The sequence below is a fragment of the Chamaea fasciata genome, unplaced genomic scaffold (genome assembly GCF_029207755.1).
Source record: "Chamaea fasciata isolate MVZ Bird 193981 ecotype frontalis unplaced genomic scaffold, bChaFas1.0.hap1 SCAF_20, whole genome shotgun sequence".
NCBI lineage: Eukaryota > Metazoa > Chordata > Aves > Passeriformes > Sylviidae > Chamaea > Chamaea fasciata.
Window position 1 is genome coordinate 9,396,109 of NW_027094105.1, and position 17,782 is coordinate 9,413,890.

The 17,782-nt window shown below is 53.2% G+C and overlaps 1 protein-coding gene across 13 annotated transcripts in view; it reads left to right on the forward strand.

Annotated features, from left to right (window-relative positions):
* The window catches only part of DAB2IP (DAB2 interacting protein), a 159,922-nt gene that overhangs the window by 117,599 nt on the left and 24,541 nt on the right, over positions 1-17,782 (forward strand). For 10 of the 13 annotated variants that reach the window (XM_066201077.1, XM_066201076.1, XM_066201079.1 and 7 more), the window contains 3 exons: positions 5,097-5,250; positions 10,260-10,358; positions 12,468-13,022. In XM_066201077.1, coding sequence (XP_066057174.1) covers positions 5,097-5,250; positions 10,260-10,358; positions 12,468-13,022 — 808 coding nt within the window. Of the gene's footprint in view, positions 1-2,083; positions 2,109-4,777; positions 4,793-4,856; positions 4,882-5,096; positions 5,251-10,259; positions 10,359-12,467; positions 13,023-17,782 lie in introns of those variants that run through there. The other 3 variants (XM_066201083.1, XM_066201088.1, XM_066201086.1) reach the window with 3 other exon arrangements.

Consider the following 17,782-nt stretch of genomic DNA (forward strand, 5'->3'; position numbering starts at 1 on the left):
AGGTTTGCCCTGGCAAAACCAGTGTTTGGAATCTGGTACGAGCTGACGAATGAGTCCTTTCGAATGTAATTAATCCTGCTGCCAGTTGAAACTGAGAACAGTCTGAAAACAAGGGCAGGCATTAATAAGTTTAATTACATGTCCTTTGTGTTGCTCAGGGAAGGTGTTGCGTTAGCGAGGGCAACCTGTAACGCCGGGTTCCCATCGTGAGTGTGCTGAGCAGAGTTTCCCAGGCAGAGATCAGCAGCTGGAGTTCAGGGAACGGCAGGAGAAAAGTTCAGGGCAGCAGAACATGGAGAAGGGTGTGCTGCTGCATGCTGAGACTTCATCCGCACGTCCTCTTCTACAGGGAAAAAGAAAAAAAAAAAAATTCTTCATCTCCTGGAAGCCTGCGAGTTCTCTTGTGCGCTGTTGGTGGTGGCCATTCCCATGAGGTCGCTTTCATATTTATTTGTTCCGCTGAAGCAGGATGAGGCACGGGGGAGGGAGGGATGAGAACTCCCAGCAGTGGTCCTGAGGTCAGCGGGAAGTCGGCCCGGCGGGGCGGTCGCACGGGCGCTGCCGAGCCCTGGGGACAGCTCTGCAGGAGAGTGGGGAGCAAATCTGAGCGCTCTGCAGAGCTCAGTCCCAGGGCCAAGCAGCAGCACTGAGGCTCAGGAGGGACAGGGGCACAGGGCAGAGCCCCTGGCCGGAGCTGGCAGAGAATGGTGGGTGATGTACTCCCCTCTGCGACTGTTAACATCCTTCTCCCATCTGATGGTGCAAATCAATTTACTGGAGTTGTGCACTTTGTTCTCAGTCATAACAAACCCTTAATCCCCAGGCTGGAGACAGATTTCGATTCTGCCTGTGGATCTGCCGGGCTGTTCCACCGGGCTTGGGCAGGGAGGACCCCTGCAGCAGGAGAGTGCAGGGGAGGGGGTCAGGCCTGCCCTAAAGAACCCAGCTGGGCACAGGGAAGAACTGTCAGCCTCAAAAAGCTGCACACAGGGAATCTTCCCTGGCCAGGAGACGTGTCACAGAGTCAAACATGTAATTTGGGAGATGGAATCCTTCTGACACCGGGGAAGCGTGCACACTGCTGGCTCTGCAGCTGGTGTCAATGGGACTTCTTCAGCTTAGGGCCTGGACTTCCTTCAGCATTTCCCACTCTGCTCATGCTCTCAGAGAAGAACAGCAGGAGGTTTAAGAAAGGCTCTTCATTTTCCCCCCCCCATGTTTCAGCGTTAGGTTTTGTGTCTGCTCCATCCCTTACGCAGCCACCCACCAGGTTCTCTGTTTGTTTCTGTCTCTCGGAAATAATCAGGAACATTTTCATCATGAAACCACAGGAGCAGCAGCCGGGTGGTTTCAGGCAGGTGAGGCTCTGAAACGAGGACTGACAGAATTGCCTCTCTGCAGCGCTGTTTGCTGCCTCCATTGCTCAGAAGCCAGCCCTGGAGTTGGGTGAGGAGAGCATGGATTGCTCTCCGTGCTTGTTTTTGCACGTCTTCCCCGCAGTCCACGCGGTCCTGGTTGGATTTGGTGATACTCAAGTGGTTGTGGAGGGCACAGGCAGAGGGGATATATCCCTTCACATGGTAATGTTTTATGACTTTTATTATTTAGCACAACAATCCTCTCCGATTGCTCTCGGGCAGCAGAGCTCTTTCTTTAATAACCAGAGACCGGCTGCTGCTCCGCAGGACTCGCCAGGTCAGTGCCGGTAGCAGTAATGTTATTTCTCTTTAGAACTAATGTGGTCTTTTATGAGATTCTTTTTTTTCCTCCCCCCTTCATTTCAACTGAACTTTAGGCAAGTAGAAAGGGATTTAAAAACGGCCCTTGGCAAAAAGAACTGAGCGTGCTGTTTGGAAAGAGGGTTCCCGCTGTGAGATGGCTCTGGGCAGCTGGCCGTTCCCAGCGCATTAAAACAAAGGTGTAGGATTGGAATTAGATCAGCTGACGTAAACCAGGGCAGGACCTGGAATACACAGCGAGTTATTGGAGCAAGGGATCAGATGGCCCCACGGGCAGCATCTTCCCGGGGACGATCGCGGGATGAATGCGAACAAAGTGCCTCTGTCACCTTGGAAGCGTGTGTTCGCTGGCAGCACATGGTGTTCCAGGTGCGTGTGGCTGCTGGGGATGGCTGAGGGACAGCACGGGTCCGCAGGGACTCAGCTGTCGCTGTCGCTGGGGGTGCTGCTCTCGGGCTCGGGGCAGCAGCTCGTGGCCTTTCTCTTACTGCCGGTACCAGGGGGGTCTGTGGGAGCAGCCGCAGCGACTGGCGGATGTTTTCCCGTAAACGGGCTCGTGCCACAGCGCCGTGTCACCGAGGGACACGAGTGCCCTCTGCCCTGGAACAGGGATCAGAATGGAAGGACCGGGTGCCCTTTGAAGGCAGGGGGTGGGACGGAGCCCTGGGAGGGGGCTGTGCTCATCCTGCCCTGCCAGGGCTGCTCTGGCGGAGAGATCCTCATCCCTGCTGCTGAGATTTCCAGCAGCTCTAATTAATGACATCTCCCCACTTAGCTCTCGATGCACAGGCAGATGCTGGGTTTGAGGGCTGGTTTGAGACCTGCAGCACTCCCCTGCACAGAGCAGCATCTGCTGAGAAACGTGTGCCGCTGACCTGGGCTGCATCCCAGGGAGTGAGAGACATCGTGGGAGCAGGTCCTGCTGAGGCAAGGGCCTGACAAATCACCTCCCTAAAAACATCCCCTTCATTTCAGGATTCCCAGAGGCATTCAGCAGAGCGTGGAGGGATATAAACACACATTTGCTGAATCCGGTGAGAGCGTAAAATGTCCTGAGAAACTCCCCCGTGGTAATCCTTTGAGTTGCACATCTGCACTCCCACCCGTGGCCATCCAGCTGCAGTAGTTTTAAATGAAAAATAGACCTGGCTTGCTTTAATTTTTACAAAAATTCTTAGGCCGGCATGAGGCGATGTGATGTACCGAGTTGTGGGCTTATTTTATCAGTCTTTATGTTTGTCTACACAAGAATGCAAGTCTCAGCTTGGTCATTTACCTTTCCTAATTCCATCTGTAAAATATGGAAATAAGATTTTACCAGAATTGCCTTGATTCTGGCCTTATCTGGGCAGGCTGGGAAGGCTGTACTGTCAGTTCTTGAGCTGCTGGATATTAGTTCTGCACTCAGCATCCAGAGGTAACTTGATCTGTCTGCCTGTATTAGAGTTAATTCACAGTATCATTCAGAGGAAAAGGATAGGGACCCTTTTCTCTGCAAATAGTGTAAAATTGCCACAAAGTACTGGGAAATGACTGTGCTGGGTTCCTAAAGATCAATTTACGGGCCATAGAGATGTGGGGTGAGTGGGCAGCTGAGGGAACGGCTAACGGCACGGAGAGCCTTCGCTGGGAACCCGCGGCTTCTGAGCCAGCACGGGACCGTGCCAAGCCCAGCAGGGCTCCCCGTGCCTGGGGCCGCACCGTGTCCCCTCAGCACCCTGCGCTGCTGCTGCTCTGCAGATGTTCTGCTGCCGTCACCACAGCTGGCGCCCTGGGAGGGGCGGGGGGATGTCCCAGAGCCCTCGGGCCGCGTGTCCCCAGGCTGGTGGCCCTGGGGAGGAGGCGGCCCTGGTGCTCTGAGCTGTCCCTGGAGCAGCTCGGGCAGGGAACCAGCCACAGGCAGTTCTGTTACCACCTGGGGCTTCATGCGTGGCCTGAATCTTAATGGCAAATCTAGAGAAGCACCTGTTTATCTGCTGCTGCCGTTTATCTGAGAATCTCCTTGGGCTGTTTTCTGGATCCAGCCCGGTGTGGGATTCACTGCAAGCCATGGATTTTGCGTGCGCTGTTGACATTTCTCTCTGTTTTGGTCAGCTTTATTCTGGAGAACAACAAAACCCAGCGCACACATCGGAGCAGGCTGGGAATATACTGGGAGCATTGTTGTTTGGCTCATGAAAGACCATGCTGAGAAGATCACAAACTCCCCTTATTGCTGTCCTTCCGTGCCTTTGTGGGCAGGGACACTTGGTCTCTTTGGGGGCCCCCAAAGAGCTTGCCAGAGGTTTTAAAGGTCAGAGTTACCAGGATCAGAGCTCTGCCATAGGAACATCTGACGTGGTGCAGGCTATAGAGAAGGCAGCTGCTCCCTTTGCACTCAAGTTATTTTTTTCCCTTGCCACTTTATGGGTTTGCTGTGTTTTCCCTGGGAGTACTTAACTATCTTTCCTTTTTTTTTTTTTTTTTTCTCTCCCCCTTGAGCTCTCTGGTTTTGCTTTAAGAGTTACAGCACCATTGATTGTATTGGCTGTCTCAGAAATGGTGCTCTGCTCGCTGTCTGTGGGCTCCCCGCTGCTAAATGCTGCCAGTGGGGCTCCAGAGCATTTAGATCAATCGATAGGGCTATGACAGCTTTATTTTCCACACTGTCCCCATCCCAGGGATGTGTGTGACAGTCAGAGAGAGCTCAGGAGCCCAAGGTTTGTTGGTGACAGATCCAGGCGTGGGTGTTTGGTGAGGTTCTGGCACCACCAGAGCTCAGCACCTGCTGCAGACCTGAGACAGCAGCAGAATGCACCCACTCTGCTGCACACCACATGGGGAAGTCTTGTTTAGGAACACCCCACACCTGGGAAATCTCATTTAGGAACACCCCACACCTGGGAAGTCTCATTTAGGAACACCCCACACCTGGGAAGTCTCATTTAGGAACACCCCACACCTGGGAAGTCTCATTTAGGAACACTCCACAACAGAAAGTCTCATTTAGGAACACCCCACACCTGGGAAATCTTGTTTAGGAACACCCCACACCAGGAAGTCTCCCTCAGCAGGTGTAGTGGCCATTTAGAGTTTGATTCAGTTATTAAGAGACCCCCAGAGTGTGCAGACCTCTGAAGAGTTGACTCCTGACTGCATCAGAGTTGGGGAAATTGTTTTACTGCTCATACCAACTGTCATGGAACTTGTGGAGTAGAAATTACAAACGGGACAGCGTAGCAGGCCCTGTTCTTCAGGGCCCTTGGTCGTTTCATGAGAACATTCCCAGGAATATCGTGCAGTTGTTGCTAACAGATGTTGCTAGCAGGTCTCTGTGGGGAGGAGAACGTGGCTGACAGCGTTCCGTTTTTCCTGCAGATCCCATCTAATGCCGAGGCTGAAAGAATCGCGCTCCCACGAGTCCCTGCTCAGTCCCAGTAGTGCTGTTGAGGCTCTGGATCTCAGCATGGAGGAGGAGGTGGTCATCAAGCCAGTCCACAGCAGCATCCTGGGACAAGACTACTGCTTTGAGGTAAGGAGCCGTGCCCGGGCTGCTGCCGCCGTGCTGGGGCCGCCTGGGGAGCCAGGTGTGGGCTGGCACCTGGGGTCTGCCTCTTACTGAACATTGCTGCTCACAACTGCCACGCGGAGAGCATTTCACAGACTGAAAATTGCTCCCGTCTTTCCAAGGAGGGTCGTATCCGCACAGTCGGAGCGACGAGCTCCTTGTAAGCGCTGTGGCAGCAGAGCTGCTGGCACAGGTGCTGCACTGCTCAGGGCTGTGTATCAGCAGAGCAGAAATTTGTTTGTGCTCCTACGGCCGATGCTCGTACAGATATTGGGAAGTGCTGATCCCTGCTCGGTGTTCCCAGAGACATTATGTGGTCACAGAGCCAGCCTGCTGCTGTCAGTGGGAGTGTGGAGGACTTTGTCTAGAAAACTGAAGCTTCCCTTGTTTGGGTAAATAGAAAAATCTGTGAGTATTTCAGATTACTTTGACATCTGTTGTGGCATGTGGTAAGGTCTGCGCTAGCGGGAGGGAGGAGGACACGTTCAACCCAGGCTGTGTCTGGGTAATTCACTACAGGATATCTTGGGAATCATTCGTCCTGGATTGTGGATGGCAAAGTGTTATTGCTTCTGGCAGTGGCCGGGTACAGATCTGGGAAAGGGTTTTCTTGCAGCACTAAGCTGGTGGATATTTGTGTTTCTGGGAAGAGCAGGTAACGCCTGTTTGAGCCTGGACACAGAGAAGCAGGTAGATGGTGTAGCTGTGCCTGGGTTGTGCTGTAGGGGTGACAGGGATGCAGGCTGGCCTTGGATGGGCAGTGCTGCATGAGAAGACATTTCACTGTTCAGGAGGAATCAGACTGGAAAGATAAAGGCATTTTTCTTTACCGAAATCGGCACATTTTGAAATAAGTGAGTTAAAAGATCTGTTTGTTAAAATATAAGTGGGTAAACATGAAAACAGTCTTACAAGAAAATAGCCTCAAACAGAAACTCTCTCGCTGGCTGAGGTGTAAATTCTGCAGTGCTGTTCATTCTTTGTGGAATTGAGCAAGTGCCATGGGTCAGGAGGGGAGCAGTTTTGTAAATTATGTGTCCTCTATTACATTCCACTCAAGAAAGATGAAATGAAGCTAGATGGAAAATAAATGTGACATCGGTAATATTAGAGTTGTTTACCAATTCTGTTCAGCCCACAAGAGGAGAGGAAGGGATACGAGCAGAACTTGTGGAGAGCTGAATGAGAGGGAAATTACACAAGCCATGCACTTGGAAGGAGGAAGAAAATTTTGGGGTTGAAGTGAGTTGGATAAAGAGAAGTCACACTGTAGAAAAAGAACGCGTTAATTGCTGTTCTGCAAACCCTGCAGAGGAGAGGGAGGATGCCAGGAAACAACAGGGACATTGATTTGTCACTGGTGGCTGCTCACCAACAAGCTCCAGCGGGAGGGACCGAGGTGAGAGCTAAATGGCACTTGGTGTCAGCGCCTTGGTCTCGTGTCTCCTGAGAGCCTCTCCAAGCTGGGAGTGAGCTCAGCTCTGGGGTGAGTTTGCCCGTCTCCTGGGATCCCTGCTGGGGGCCGGGCAGTGCCCGCACAGCGCTTGGGTATCACCGATGGACACGAAGGAGCTCAGGGCATGTCCTGGAAAAGCAGCCCAGCCAGGGTCACAGGGAGGAGGGAGCCCAGGTGGTGTGGGTGCCGTGGGTGGGGAAGGTGCTGCCTCATCCCTGTCCCCTGGGGAGCTGCGCTGGGAACAGGCCGAGCTGCTGCCTCCAGCTGGGCATGAAGCTGTGGCTGGGCAGTGCCAGCCTTGCCCCGGCCCCGGGGTGGCCGGGCAGGGACGGTGCCGTCCCCAGCTGGCCCCTGGCCACCGGGGCTCACCTGCCACAGCTCCTCCCTCCCCCTGGAGCCGGCCCGGGGATCTGACACGGCTGCAGATGGAGGAGAGCGGGTTTGGAGAGGAACTGGCAGCACACCCAGACGGAGACAAAAGCGAGAGGTGCCAAAGCCATCTGCAGTGGAAAACAACCAAGCGGCTCGTTGGGAGGCAGCTGGTGGATGAAGGTGCAGGGAATTGTTCCTCCCTTCTATCTCCACCAGCCTGCATTACGACGTGCTGGGCCCTGCTCCGCTCAGCTCTGCCAGGGAGCGCAGTCAGCACCAGGGCAGGGCTTTTCCACTGGCTGCATTTGGCTTTTTCTGCTTACTTAGTTTTGTGAAACTTGCTTTTTTTTCTCACTTGCTGAGTACTTGGCAGTCGGTATTTACTTGTTTCCTTCATTGATTTTTTTTTTTTTTTTTTAAATTACTCAGCATCATCTTTCTCCTTGCAAGACTCCTCAGTCAGCAAATCATCCCGTGCCACTGCACGTGCTGCGTGTGCTAAATACACAGTGGGCACCTCAGCCAGTGCCAGAGGCTCCCAGAGATGTTCCTGGCCCTGGTTTTTGGGGGGTCCTGGGCCAGGCAGGGCCATTTGGGCCGAGGGGCTCTCTTAGGTCTTGGCAGACCAAAGCCTTGTCCCCTTGCTCACTCATGCCTGAGCTGTCCCAGGACACAGCTGAGGGGGAAAGACAAACTGTGGTTGCTCCAGGACAACTGAGCCTGCTGGCCTCATCCTGGCCTTGCCTCAGCAAGGGAGAATTCAGCGGAGCTAAATTTAGCAGCGCTAAATTTGATCCAGCTGTGCAAACGTTGGCCACTGCTGGCGTGGCCCTTTGGCTGCCTGGAGCTGCTGCGGGGCCTGGGGTGCAGCTGAGCCCTGGCTGCTCCTTGGAAAATCCTCCGGGCACTGAGTGAGCGCCTTCAGTGCTCACTGATCATCCCCTCTTACTCCGTTCAAGTCCCTTCAGGTGAAGCCACCCTGTACCTTAGGACTGTCTTTAAAAGACAGGATTTTATCTGAGCAGATCACCCATCCGAGGACTGGGGATAATGAAAAGGAAAAGTAACGTTTCAGAAATTAATGAGTTTTATTAATTGAGTTTGTCCTGTACATTAACAGCATGCCAGCATGTCCAAAATCTTGATGAGACCAGAATATTCTCTTTATAAAGCTGATTAATATCTCATGAAGATCATTAATGCCATATGATGTTTAAGTCAGAACTCAAAGCTGGGATCTGATTGCAGATCAGGGGGAAATCACATTTTTGGTCACACATGGCAGATGTGATCTTCAGCCCCCATCAGACCAAGACACACTTCCTATCTGACACATGATTTTCCCCTTCTCCCACTTCAGTGTGACAGTTACAGGGTTTTTTTTTTAGGTTTTGAAAGATCAATTTCTAATTGGTTTAGAATTGAGTAATGAGTTTGGCCACGATAATGCATGTGTTTACCTAAGTGTGGCAAGAAAATACACAGGACTGTCAGGGATGGAGGTAACCAGGAGCATGGGCAGCAGCAGAGAGGAGATGAGGCAGGAGGCGTTTGTCCTGGGGGATTTGGAAGAAGCTGGAAAGAGTCTGGAGCGTGAAAGGATGCTGGGAAGATCACACTGCTGTGCCTGCTAGTATGGAGTCTGTTCTTGGAACTACAGCAGAGCTCGTGCTCCACAGAATGGGTTTTACAGGCAGAGTGCAAAAGCGTGCAAGGACTGGGAGAGTGTCTGTCTGAAGGAGGAAGATATTCTGTCTGGAATATCAAGAGTTGGGAGATTGTTTGCGTTTCTATGTAAAGACAGAACAGGCCTCTTCTCATTCTGCCCCGGTCTGTGTTCAAAGGAAGGGATGTGTGCAACTTACCACTGAGGTTTGCTAATGACAAATCTTAGCGAGTGCCAGCTCTGCTGTAGGAACAGGTTGGGCTTCTGGGAGATACATGAAATTAAAGGAGATTGTGTCTCCCAGAAGCTGATAACCCAGTGCACAGCGTGTAAACACAAACACTGGGAGATGATAAAGCACTCACAAATAACTCTGCAGGTTGAGACTGGCGGAAATGAAGCTCAGTGGGAGTTATTTCAAGAACCAGCCAGGTCCATTCAGCCTCCCAGCAGAGCTGCACATGGTGAACATTGCTGGACAAAGGCAAATGCAAAGGGCAGGGAGCTGGGTGGCAGCTTGGGGAATATCTGCGTGTGAGGAGCAGGGACCTATTGGCTTCGATGCCAGGGAAGTTTGGTGTGGGAGCTCAGGGATGTGTTGGTGCCTGTCATTCCGGGCTGCCAGACAGTGGTGCTTCCATGGGCTCGGCAGGATTGAGTTTCCTGGGGATAGCAGGAATGTGACGAGGCACAAAGGGGCGCTTGCACCTCTGGAAATGTCCCTGCCGTGAGTGTGTTTGTTAAACCCTGGCCATGAACTCCCAAGGGCCAGAGAAAGTCACACAAATACTGCAGAAAATCCCTTGGGATGAACCTGGAAGTGTGGGAGGTGAGAGGAGGGCTCAGCAGCTCTTCCAGCAGTGTCCAGGTTGGGAAGCCCCCCTGGTTCTCCCCAGCTGTGAGCTCTGAGTGCCCCGGCTGGGCCATGAGCTGGGACGAGCTGTACCACAGCCAGCAGTGGCGTGCACTGACTGTCCCCATGATCTTCCCAGCAAGGGCTCCAGGAGCAGCAGGACACAAAGGGGGAAGGTGGGAAAGCAGCCTTTTCCAGCCCCGTGTTCTGCTGCAAACAAGGAATGGGTTGTTACTGTCACAGGCTTTGGGCTGAGCCTGGAGGAATGCCAAGTAACCACTCAGAGTTCCAATTTATCTTTAGTTCATCTAAGGATTTGCACTCTCTCAGTTGTGGAACTTGGTGGTTTAAAGCATCACATGCATGGGGCCCATTATCTAGTGTTTTCTGGTGTGGAAGAGGAGAAGTAATTGGAATTTGCTTCTATGATTATTTCTGTGACATACAGGGTCGTCCTGTTTTTCCGCCAGCCTTGGGGGCTGTTGCTTCATGCTTGGGTAAAGCTGTTTACTTCGAAAAAGAAAAAAAAAATAAAATCCACTAGCATCTTCCCTAAGCCCCCCTCTCCTCCCAGCCACACTCTGCAGTATGCTGGTCAAGACATAATCCTGTTCCTTTCCCTGTAGGTGACAACTTCATCAGGAAGTAAGTGCTTCTCGTGTCGTTCGGCAGCAGAGCGAGATAAATGGATGGAGAACCTGCGGCGTGCCGTGCACCCCAACAAGGTAGTGGCTGTGAGGAATTGCCTCTGCTCTAGTTCAGTTCCTCGTTACTGCATTTTATAGCCCAGTGCGTGGGAGCAGCAGGGCACGTATTGTCAGTGGAGTGAGTAAGTGGAACTCTGGGTCAGCCTTTTTCCATATTGCTTTCTTCCGCAGTTATATTTACAGACAAGCGGCAATTGTTCCTTCCCCTCTCTTCTCGGCACGCGCTGCTTCAGCTCTCGCTAAGAATTGACCGCACCTGAAGAATCGTCAGTGTTGCTGTTACTGATGGTTCTTGCCACTTCCATGGGACTTTCACCTCCCAAAAGGCGTGGGACAGATGTCGGGTGGCTGCCAGCAAAGTCACAAGGCTGCACAGTCCGAGGAGCTCACGTGTCAGCTCCTGACAGTCTGCTTTAGGGGTGGAGGAGCTCAGATGTCCGTTTTCAGAGGCAGCTTTCCCTTCTGCAGCCAGTCGAGGTGCAGAGTCATCTCCTGGGATTTACAGGAACAAATCCTTCTCTTCACCAGAACACAGGGACACCCAATATGCATTTTTATGGCCCACTAAGACTAAGCACATCCTAAAATAAAACGTACAGCTGCTCCTTCCCTGCCGTGCTGGAGTTGGCTGCTAAGATTGGTCAGGATTAGTGCAGGATTCCACAGCTGATGAGCTCAACCAAGTCATCTTCTGCTGGTCAGAGATGACACAAACGATGGGATCCTGTGAACTGCTCCTGGCTGTGCACACTAATTCACTCCAGGCCTGGGGGGTTCCAAAGGGGCCCTCAGTCTCAGAGTTTGTTGTTCCCAGCACGGTGCCAAGTGTCAGAATAAAAGATTTCCTGCAATCTCAGAGTGTGAGCAACGGAGGGGAGAGGTGGCCTTCTGCCTCTGGCACGTTCCCCTAGTGGGGTTCAGTGGCTCCAGTGCTTTCCAAGGGCTTTTCCTGGTGATCCTGACCTGAGAGGGCTGCGTGAGGCTCGTGTGGTCACACTTAGCAGGAGACATCTCCTGGGAATGTGAGCTGGGGCTGGGCATGTCGCTATGGCTCCAAGGTGCAGTGTTGAGTGGAAATCCATTTGGAAGTGTTTCCGTCATCTCAAAACCTGCAGTAACTGGTGGCTGACTTTCCATCTTTGTTTGAGCTCACAGACAATAAACTCCCAGTATCTGACTTGATATTTCTGTCAGGAATTCAGTGTTCTTGTGCAGTTCCCGTGTGTACTTCCTGAGCCTACAGTATCCCGCTGTGGACTTCCAGCAGAAATGTTCCTGCCCAGACTCCTGGGCTGAGCAGAGTGAGCCGTGGCTGCTGTTTCACTGAGGGCTTTCCAAACAAAACAGGGTTTGCAGAATCCCAGCAGTGGTGCAGCTGCCAGTGCTTTGTCTTTGGAGCCACTCCTGCAGCAAATCCCCCTGGATGTTCTTGCAGGATGAGGTCAGCATCACGAGGGAGCTCTGAAAGATCCACGGTATTCTTGGCTCTCTTATTGTTTAAAAGATATCCAAGGCAGATTTCTGTCTCTGAATTGTCATGGTTCTCCCATGGGATGTCCTCTCCCATGGTTCCTCTCAGCGTTTAACTTGGGTGCTCTGGACTTCTGCCCTAAAACACGGTGAGGTTTTACAAACAGCTTTTTCCCTGCCATTGGTGGTGGCATTCCCACGTGGATGAGGTGATCCCTGGGTGTTGCTGTGTCACAGGAAATACCATGAACTCAGTGCTGAAAAAAGAGGAGGCTGTGAGATACCTGTCACAGCTTCTGCTTTGCACAGACCATTCAGGACCGGTGAGGTTCTTTTGGATTCTTCAGAGGCCCTCTTGGCAGGGAATGGGAAATGCTACATTTATGATTTGGAGGGGTTTTATCTCCCTTGTTCCTTATATTAATTGGCACCAACAGACATGGAGAGCACGATGATATTTTGGAAAATTAACATAAGTAGTGTTATTATGCAAATTCTTGAGAGCCAGTATTTCCTTAAAATAAAGTGTAATTAAGCCTCCGCTCATTTAGCACATCCGAAAGAATTAATTCATATCTCCAGTTTTTTGTTGTGCTTGGCTTTGTGGGGTTTTGGGTTTTTTTATTGACCTTTTTTCCTTTGCCTCTTTTTTTTCAGGACAACAGCAGAAGGGTAGAGAATATGTTAAAGTTATGGATTATTGAAGCCAAGGACCTGCCAGCTAAGAAAAAGTACTTGTGTGAATTATGCCTGGATGACGTTCTTTATGCACGAACTACCTGTAAATTGAAAACTGATAACGTCTTTTGGGGGGAGCACTTTGAATTTAACAACCTCCCATCTCTCAAAAACGTTACTGTGCACTTATACAAAGAGACCGACAAGAAGAAGAAGAAGGACAAGACCAACTTCATTGGGCAGGTGAACATCCCCGTGAGCTCGGTGACGGGCCGGCAGTTTGTGGAGAAGTGGTACCCAGTGGTGAGCCCCAACCCCGGCAAGGGCAAGTCCCCGGGGCCCATGATCCGCATCAAGGCCCGCTACCAGAGCATGAGCATCCTTCCCATGGAGATGTACAAGGAATTTGCTGAGTACATCACCAACAATTACATGGTGCTGTGCTCCGTGCTGGAGCCCTCGCTGAGCGTGAAGAACAAGGAGGAGATGGCGTCGGCGCTGGTGCACATCCTGCAGAGCACGGGCAAGGCCAAGGTAGGACCCTGTGCCCTCTGCAGCGTCCCCGCAGACACTGCCGGGAGCAGGCTCTGCGCTTGGGGTGGGAAAACTCGCCACTTGGGCTTCAGGCCAGTTGTTGGTATGCTCGGGTTTTCTTTTGGTTGTAAACAAGTCGGTAGCACGCACAGCACGAGTTGCTTAATTAGCGGAGAGGTTGTTGGGACCACGAGGCACCAACTGAGACACTTTCCTGCACTCTTCTCCTTCTGGAGGCTCAGGGGCCGGGCTCTTTCTGTATAAACAGGCACAGTTGTGAAAGTAAGCAAGAAGGCAGTTTTCCAGGCTGGAATGTAAGCAGTGCTGGCCTGAGCTGTGCAGCCTGTGTGTGCTGGGTGTTCTGGGGAGCCCAGCGGGTTCCCTGCTCTGCTCCCTCCGTGCTGAGCACCCTGCACAGGGGAAGCTGAACAGGAGTGAGCAGCCTCTGCAGAATTCCAGACCAAAGAGCCTGCAGGCATGCACGTCTCTGGATCTGCTCTTGGTCTGCAGGGTCTGTCCTGCTGCTTTGGGAAAGGAGTCCAGGGCTGCTCCCCTGGCAGTGCTCGTTGGGGGTTGATGCCACCGACCTGCACGTGGTGGAAGTCGAGCCTTTGTGGACCACTTTGAGCCTCCTTGCCGGCTGGGAATGCCCTGCCAGGCGTGGGCAGGAGGCAGAGAGTGGCCGTTCCTCCTGGCTGTGACCCGTGAGGGAGCAGGCAGGGTGGGCAGAGCTGGAATGCCCTGCTGCGGAGCATCCCCCATCGCTGGTGGCCTGGCACGGCCACGGCGGGCACTGCCCGTGCCAGGGCTGCACGAGTTAGAGCGTCTCTGCTTTTCTCCGGTACCATCTCCCTGCGCTCTGCAGGGGAGAACTGGGGAAGGGCGAGATGTCCAAAGCTTTTGCAGTGCTGAGGTGACACGAGCTCCTCACCTGAGGGGCAGTCACAAGGCTCTGCCTCCTCGGCAGCTGCCGCTGCTGCCGGGCCCGTGGCCGGGCTCGTGGATTAGGCTGAGTTACCATCTGTCGGGCAGGGAAGTGGCTTTGCCTCCTGATCTAGTTCAAGGCAGGCAAAGCTCACTGTGAGAGGATTGGGAGCCGGGGGCCTGCTGTTGCAGCAGCAGAGAAAATAAATAGCTCCATTAAAGCCTCCTGACCCCGGGAGTTGCAGGGAAGGACCGTGCTCCTGTGTGGAATAACGCTGTGGCTCCACGAGGAGCTGTGCCTGGTGTCCCTGCTCACTCCTTGTTCCAGGGCTCCAGAGCTGTCAGCACCCGGTTCCTGCCTTGTGCTGGCTCCAGCGGCTCTGCTGCCCCTCACTGTGGCTCCTGCAGCTCCGGTGCCAGGGCTTTGTGGGAATAACATTGCCACGAAAGACCCTGTCCACGGCTTACCTGGCTCCGGTGCAAAAGGCTTCCAGTGTCATCCCAGTCTTAATCACCATGGATCATGTGTGGGCATGGCTGAGAGTGATTGTCACTGCTGCAGCGTTTTTTCTCTGCCTCTCAGTGCTGGAGAGGCTCCAGAGAGAGCAAGTGTGTTTCCAGACGTGTCTGCATCGGTGCCTGAGATCCCAGAGGCTCTACACAGGGGACGCAGCAAACAGTAAACAGACTTGATGACTTTTCCCCTAAAATGGAGCTTCTGCTTCCCCTGCCTGTCATTTGCCATCAGCATTAGCGCAGGGTTTGGGGAGCCGTCGGAGCAACAGGAGTTATTGGAGCATGGGAACCAGGTGGTGCATCCTGGGCTGGACAGGCAGGGAGAGAGAAAAGCAGCAGAAAGGTAGAAAAATAATGAATGAGAGAAGCAGGCATCCCCTGAGCCCTGCTGGGGGGGGATGTGGGTGCACCCCAGTGAGCCCTTCAAATCCCCCTGCCCTGCAGCCGTGGCCATGGGCAGCCACCGATTGCTTTCTCTGAGAAAGGGGGCTTTGGGGCTCTTGGCTGCTGGAGCTAAAGCAGCAATTACTGCGAGACAAGTGTCCAGTAGATTATCCTGGAAGACTCGTTAGCAGCTAATTGCTGTTGTGCCGTGTTCAGGGCCTGTTTTCCTGCGGCGATTTGCTGTAAATACGGGGTAATCCCTTCATGAGGCCGGGCTCGGGTGCGGGTGTCTGCCCGGGGCTCGGGGGCAGGAGAGGTGTGACAGTGCCACGTGCCGGACACAGCCGGGTCCCAGCCACCGGTGTCCCTGTGGACACATCCTCACCCACACCCAGGGACACCCCGCCAGCCAGCTGTGGTCACCTGGGGCTGCCAAAACCCAGAGTCCCTCCCGCCAGGGGTGGGCAGAACACCTGGGCCTGCAGGTGCGAGGGGGACGAGGGCTGTAGCTGAATTTTTTTCCCTAAAAAAAATTGCTGCTGCTTCCTCCGGGCTGCGTAGCTGTGTGACAGCAGGTTAAAAGGTGGAGCATGAAAGCAGAGAGTCCCCTCTGGAGTCCAAGTCCGCGCTTCCCTTGATCTCTGTGGGAAAGGGCAGGACTTCATCCCTGCAGCGCTGCCTTGGTGTGCACGGGGCAAGCCCTGGGCAGCTGCCAAGGCGGCGGCTGGAGGGAGGGCAAGAGGCTTTTGATAAGGTTGGAGTGCAGGCACTCAGGGAGGGAGCTGCCCCAGCCTGCTGGAAGGGCTCTGAGAGCCATCAGTGCTCCATCGGCTCTCGGCGCACAGATATTCCCTGTCTCCTATGGCAGGAAAGGCTGAAAGAGGATATTTGGTGGTTGAGAGAGAGATGTGGCCCCTCAGCTCAGTCCTTCACTTGTTGCCTGTGTTCACCTCGGTGCTGAGAGCACTGATGAAGCGTTTGTTCCCTGTAAGGATGCGGAGATGCCCGATGGCTTTCAATGTCTTGCAGCCCACGGAGGAAAGACGCAAAGTCATAAAGCAGCTCTGCTGCTAGGGCTGGGTCACCAGGAGCGCTCAGTCCTGCCTTACAGGGCTTGGTGTGGCCCCTGTGATGTGGGTGTGGATAGGTGGCTGCATCCTTCCCAACGGACTTCTGATGTTTCCGGAATATTTCCCATGCTTAGATTTGTTCCAGGGCTGTCTTAGGGCTCCCAGAGCTCAGTTCATGACCATAAATATACAAAAAACTTCTGTTGTCCAGAGCTCTGGTAGATCAAACCCAGCATTAGACAAAGCTCTAACTAACCAGCTGCTCACTGGAAATAAATATTTATGGTGTTGGGAATGGAGTGAGGAATAAACATGTGTCCCTGTTTGTTTGTGCTGTGAGGATGCGCCTCAGCTGGGCAGATGGAGCTGCTCCCCCCGTGCGGATCTGCTCCGTGGCAGAGCCAGGGCTGGGTCAGGGCTCGGGACCTGCAGACACCACACAGGGCTGTGGAAAGTGTGTGTTCCCTCAGCTTTGCTTATTTCCCTGAGCAGGGTGATGGACACAGGTTCACACGGAGTTAACCCTCACATCGCCATTCTCCACCTTTTCCCAAGGAGAACTGGGAAAGGCCAGAAGTGCCATGGATGAGTTCCAGGCTTCGAAGGAGGGAACATCACTCTGTTTCCTGGCAGGGAAGTGTCTGGAGCAGATCCTCAGAGGAACTGTGTGATGGAAGAGTCGAGAACTTAGGGCTGGGGTCCTTTCCCTGCTCTGCATCCTCCTGTGCCGCAGTTCCCTCCCCCGTGGGTGTGTCCCAGTGCTCCACCTGCAGCCCTACCGACCACTGGGGCTTTTCACCTTTGCACAAGGGCCCAGCTGGACTCTGAGCTGGTCTTGGAAATAAGCAATAATCTTATTACCTTTATCAATTCAATCCTCTTAAGGTTAAGTCAATCCTATTAATCAGGCTTGTGATTTGGAGAACCTTATTATTTCAAAGTCAATCTGCCCATCAGTCAGTTACGACAGCAGCGATGATCAGCTCCAGCCCAGGGGTCTGAGCCTGCCAGGGGCAGTGTGGGGCCCTGGGTGCCCTCAGCTCCCTGGCACCGCACGTGCTCCAGCTCTACACATCCCCGAGAGGCTGGGCTGGGAGGACCTTCCTGGGGTGGCAAAGTGCAGAATCCTTCCTGGATTTGGACAGGACACGTCCTACAAGACTCGTGTTGCTCGTCAGCTCCCTTGGAAGTGCTGCTGCTCCCTGCCAGGCTCCCAGCTGGCTTCATCCTTCTGCAGGGCCGGGCAGCGCCAGTGCCACCCCCAGGCACAGGGACCGGGGCTGCCAGCTCCTGCCTGCATCGGGAGGAGCTGCCTTGGAACAGCACAGCCTGCTCTGTGTGCGGAGTGGAGACCAGTGCAGCCTTGTGCTGCCATGCTCTGGATTTATTTATTTATGAATTGCTCTTCTTTATCAGCATATGTGCAGCTACCGGGGTCGCACAGGTTCAGATCCGTCCAGTCTGAAGCAAAAAGCCTTAAAATAAACATGGGAACAAGCCTGAAGAGCACTGCCACAGCCCTTAATTTTGACTGTAGACCTCTTCCTTCCCCTCTCGACTCCCATGTAATGAAATAAAGCATCTTATTTTCTTCCATTGCCAGGGGCCCTAACTGAAAACAACCCCCTGCTGATCTCTGCTGCTCAGAAACAGGGAGTTTTATTGGCTTTAGTTATTGCATTTTATTCAGGACCTTGTATGTGGGTGAGTGAGGCCCCCGGAGGGATTCCACAAGTATTTGCATTCCGTTTGTGTCTTCTGAGTGCTGGCTGCTGGAGTACTTCAGGCAGAGATAGCAGAAGTGTGATGCAGAGCCGACGTGGCTTTTTGGTGTGGAGGGAAGGGAGGCAGTGAAGGTCTGGCCGA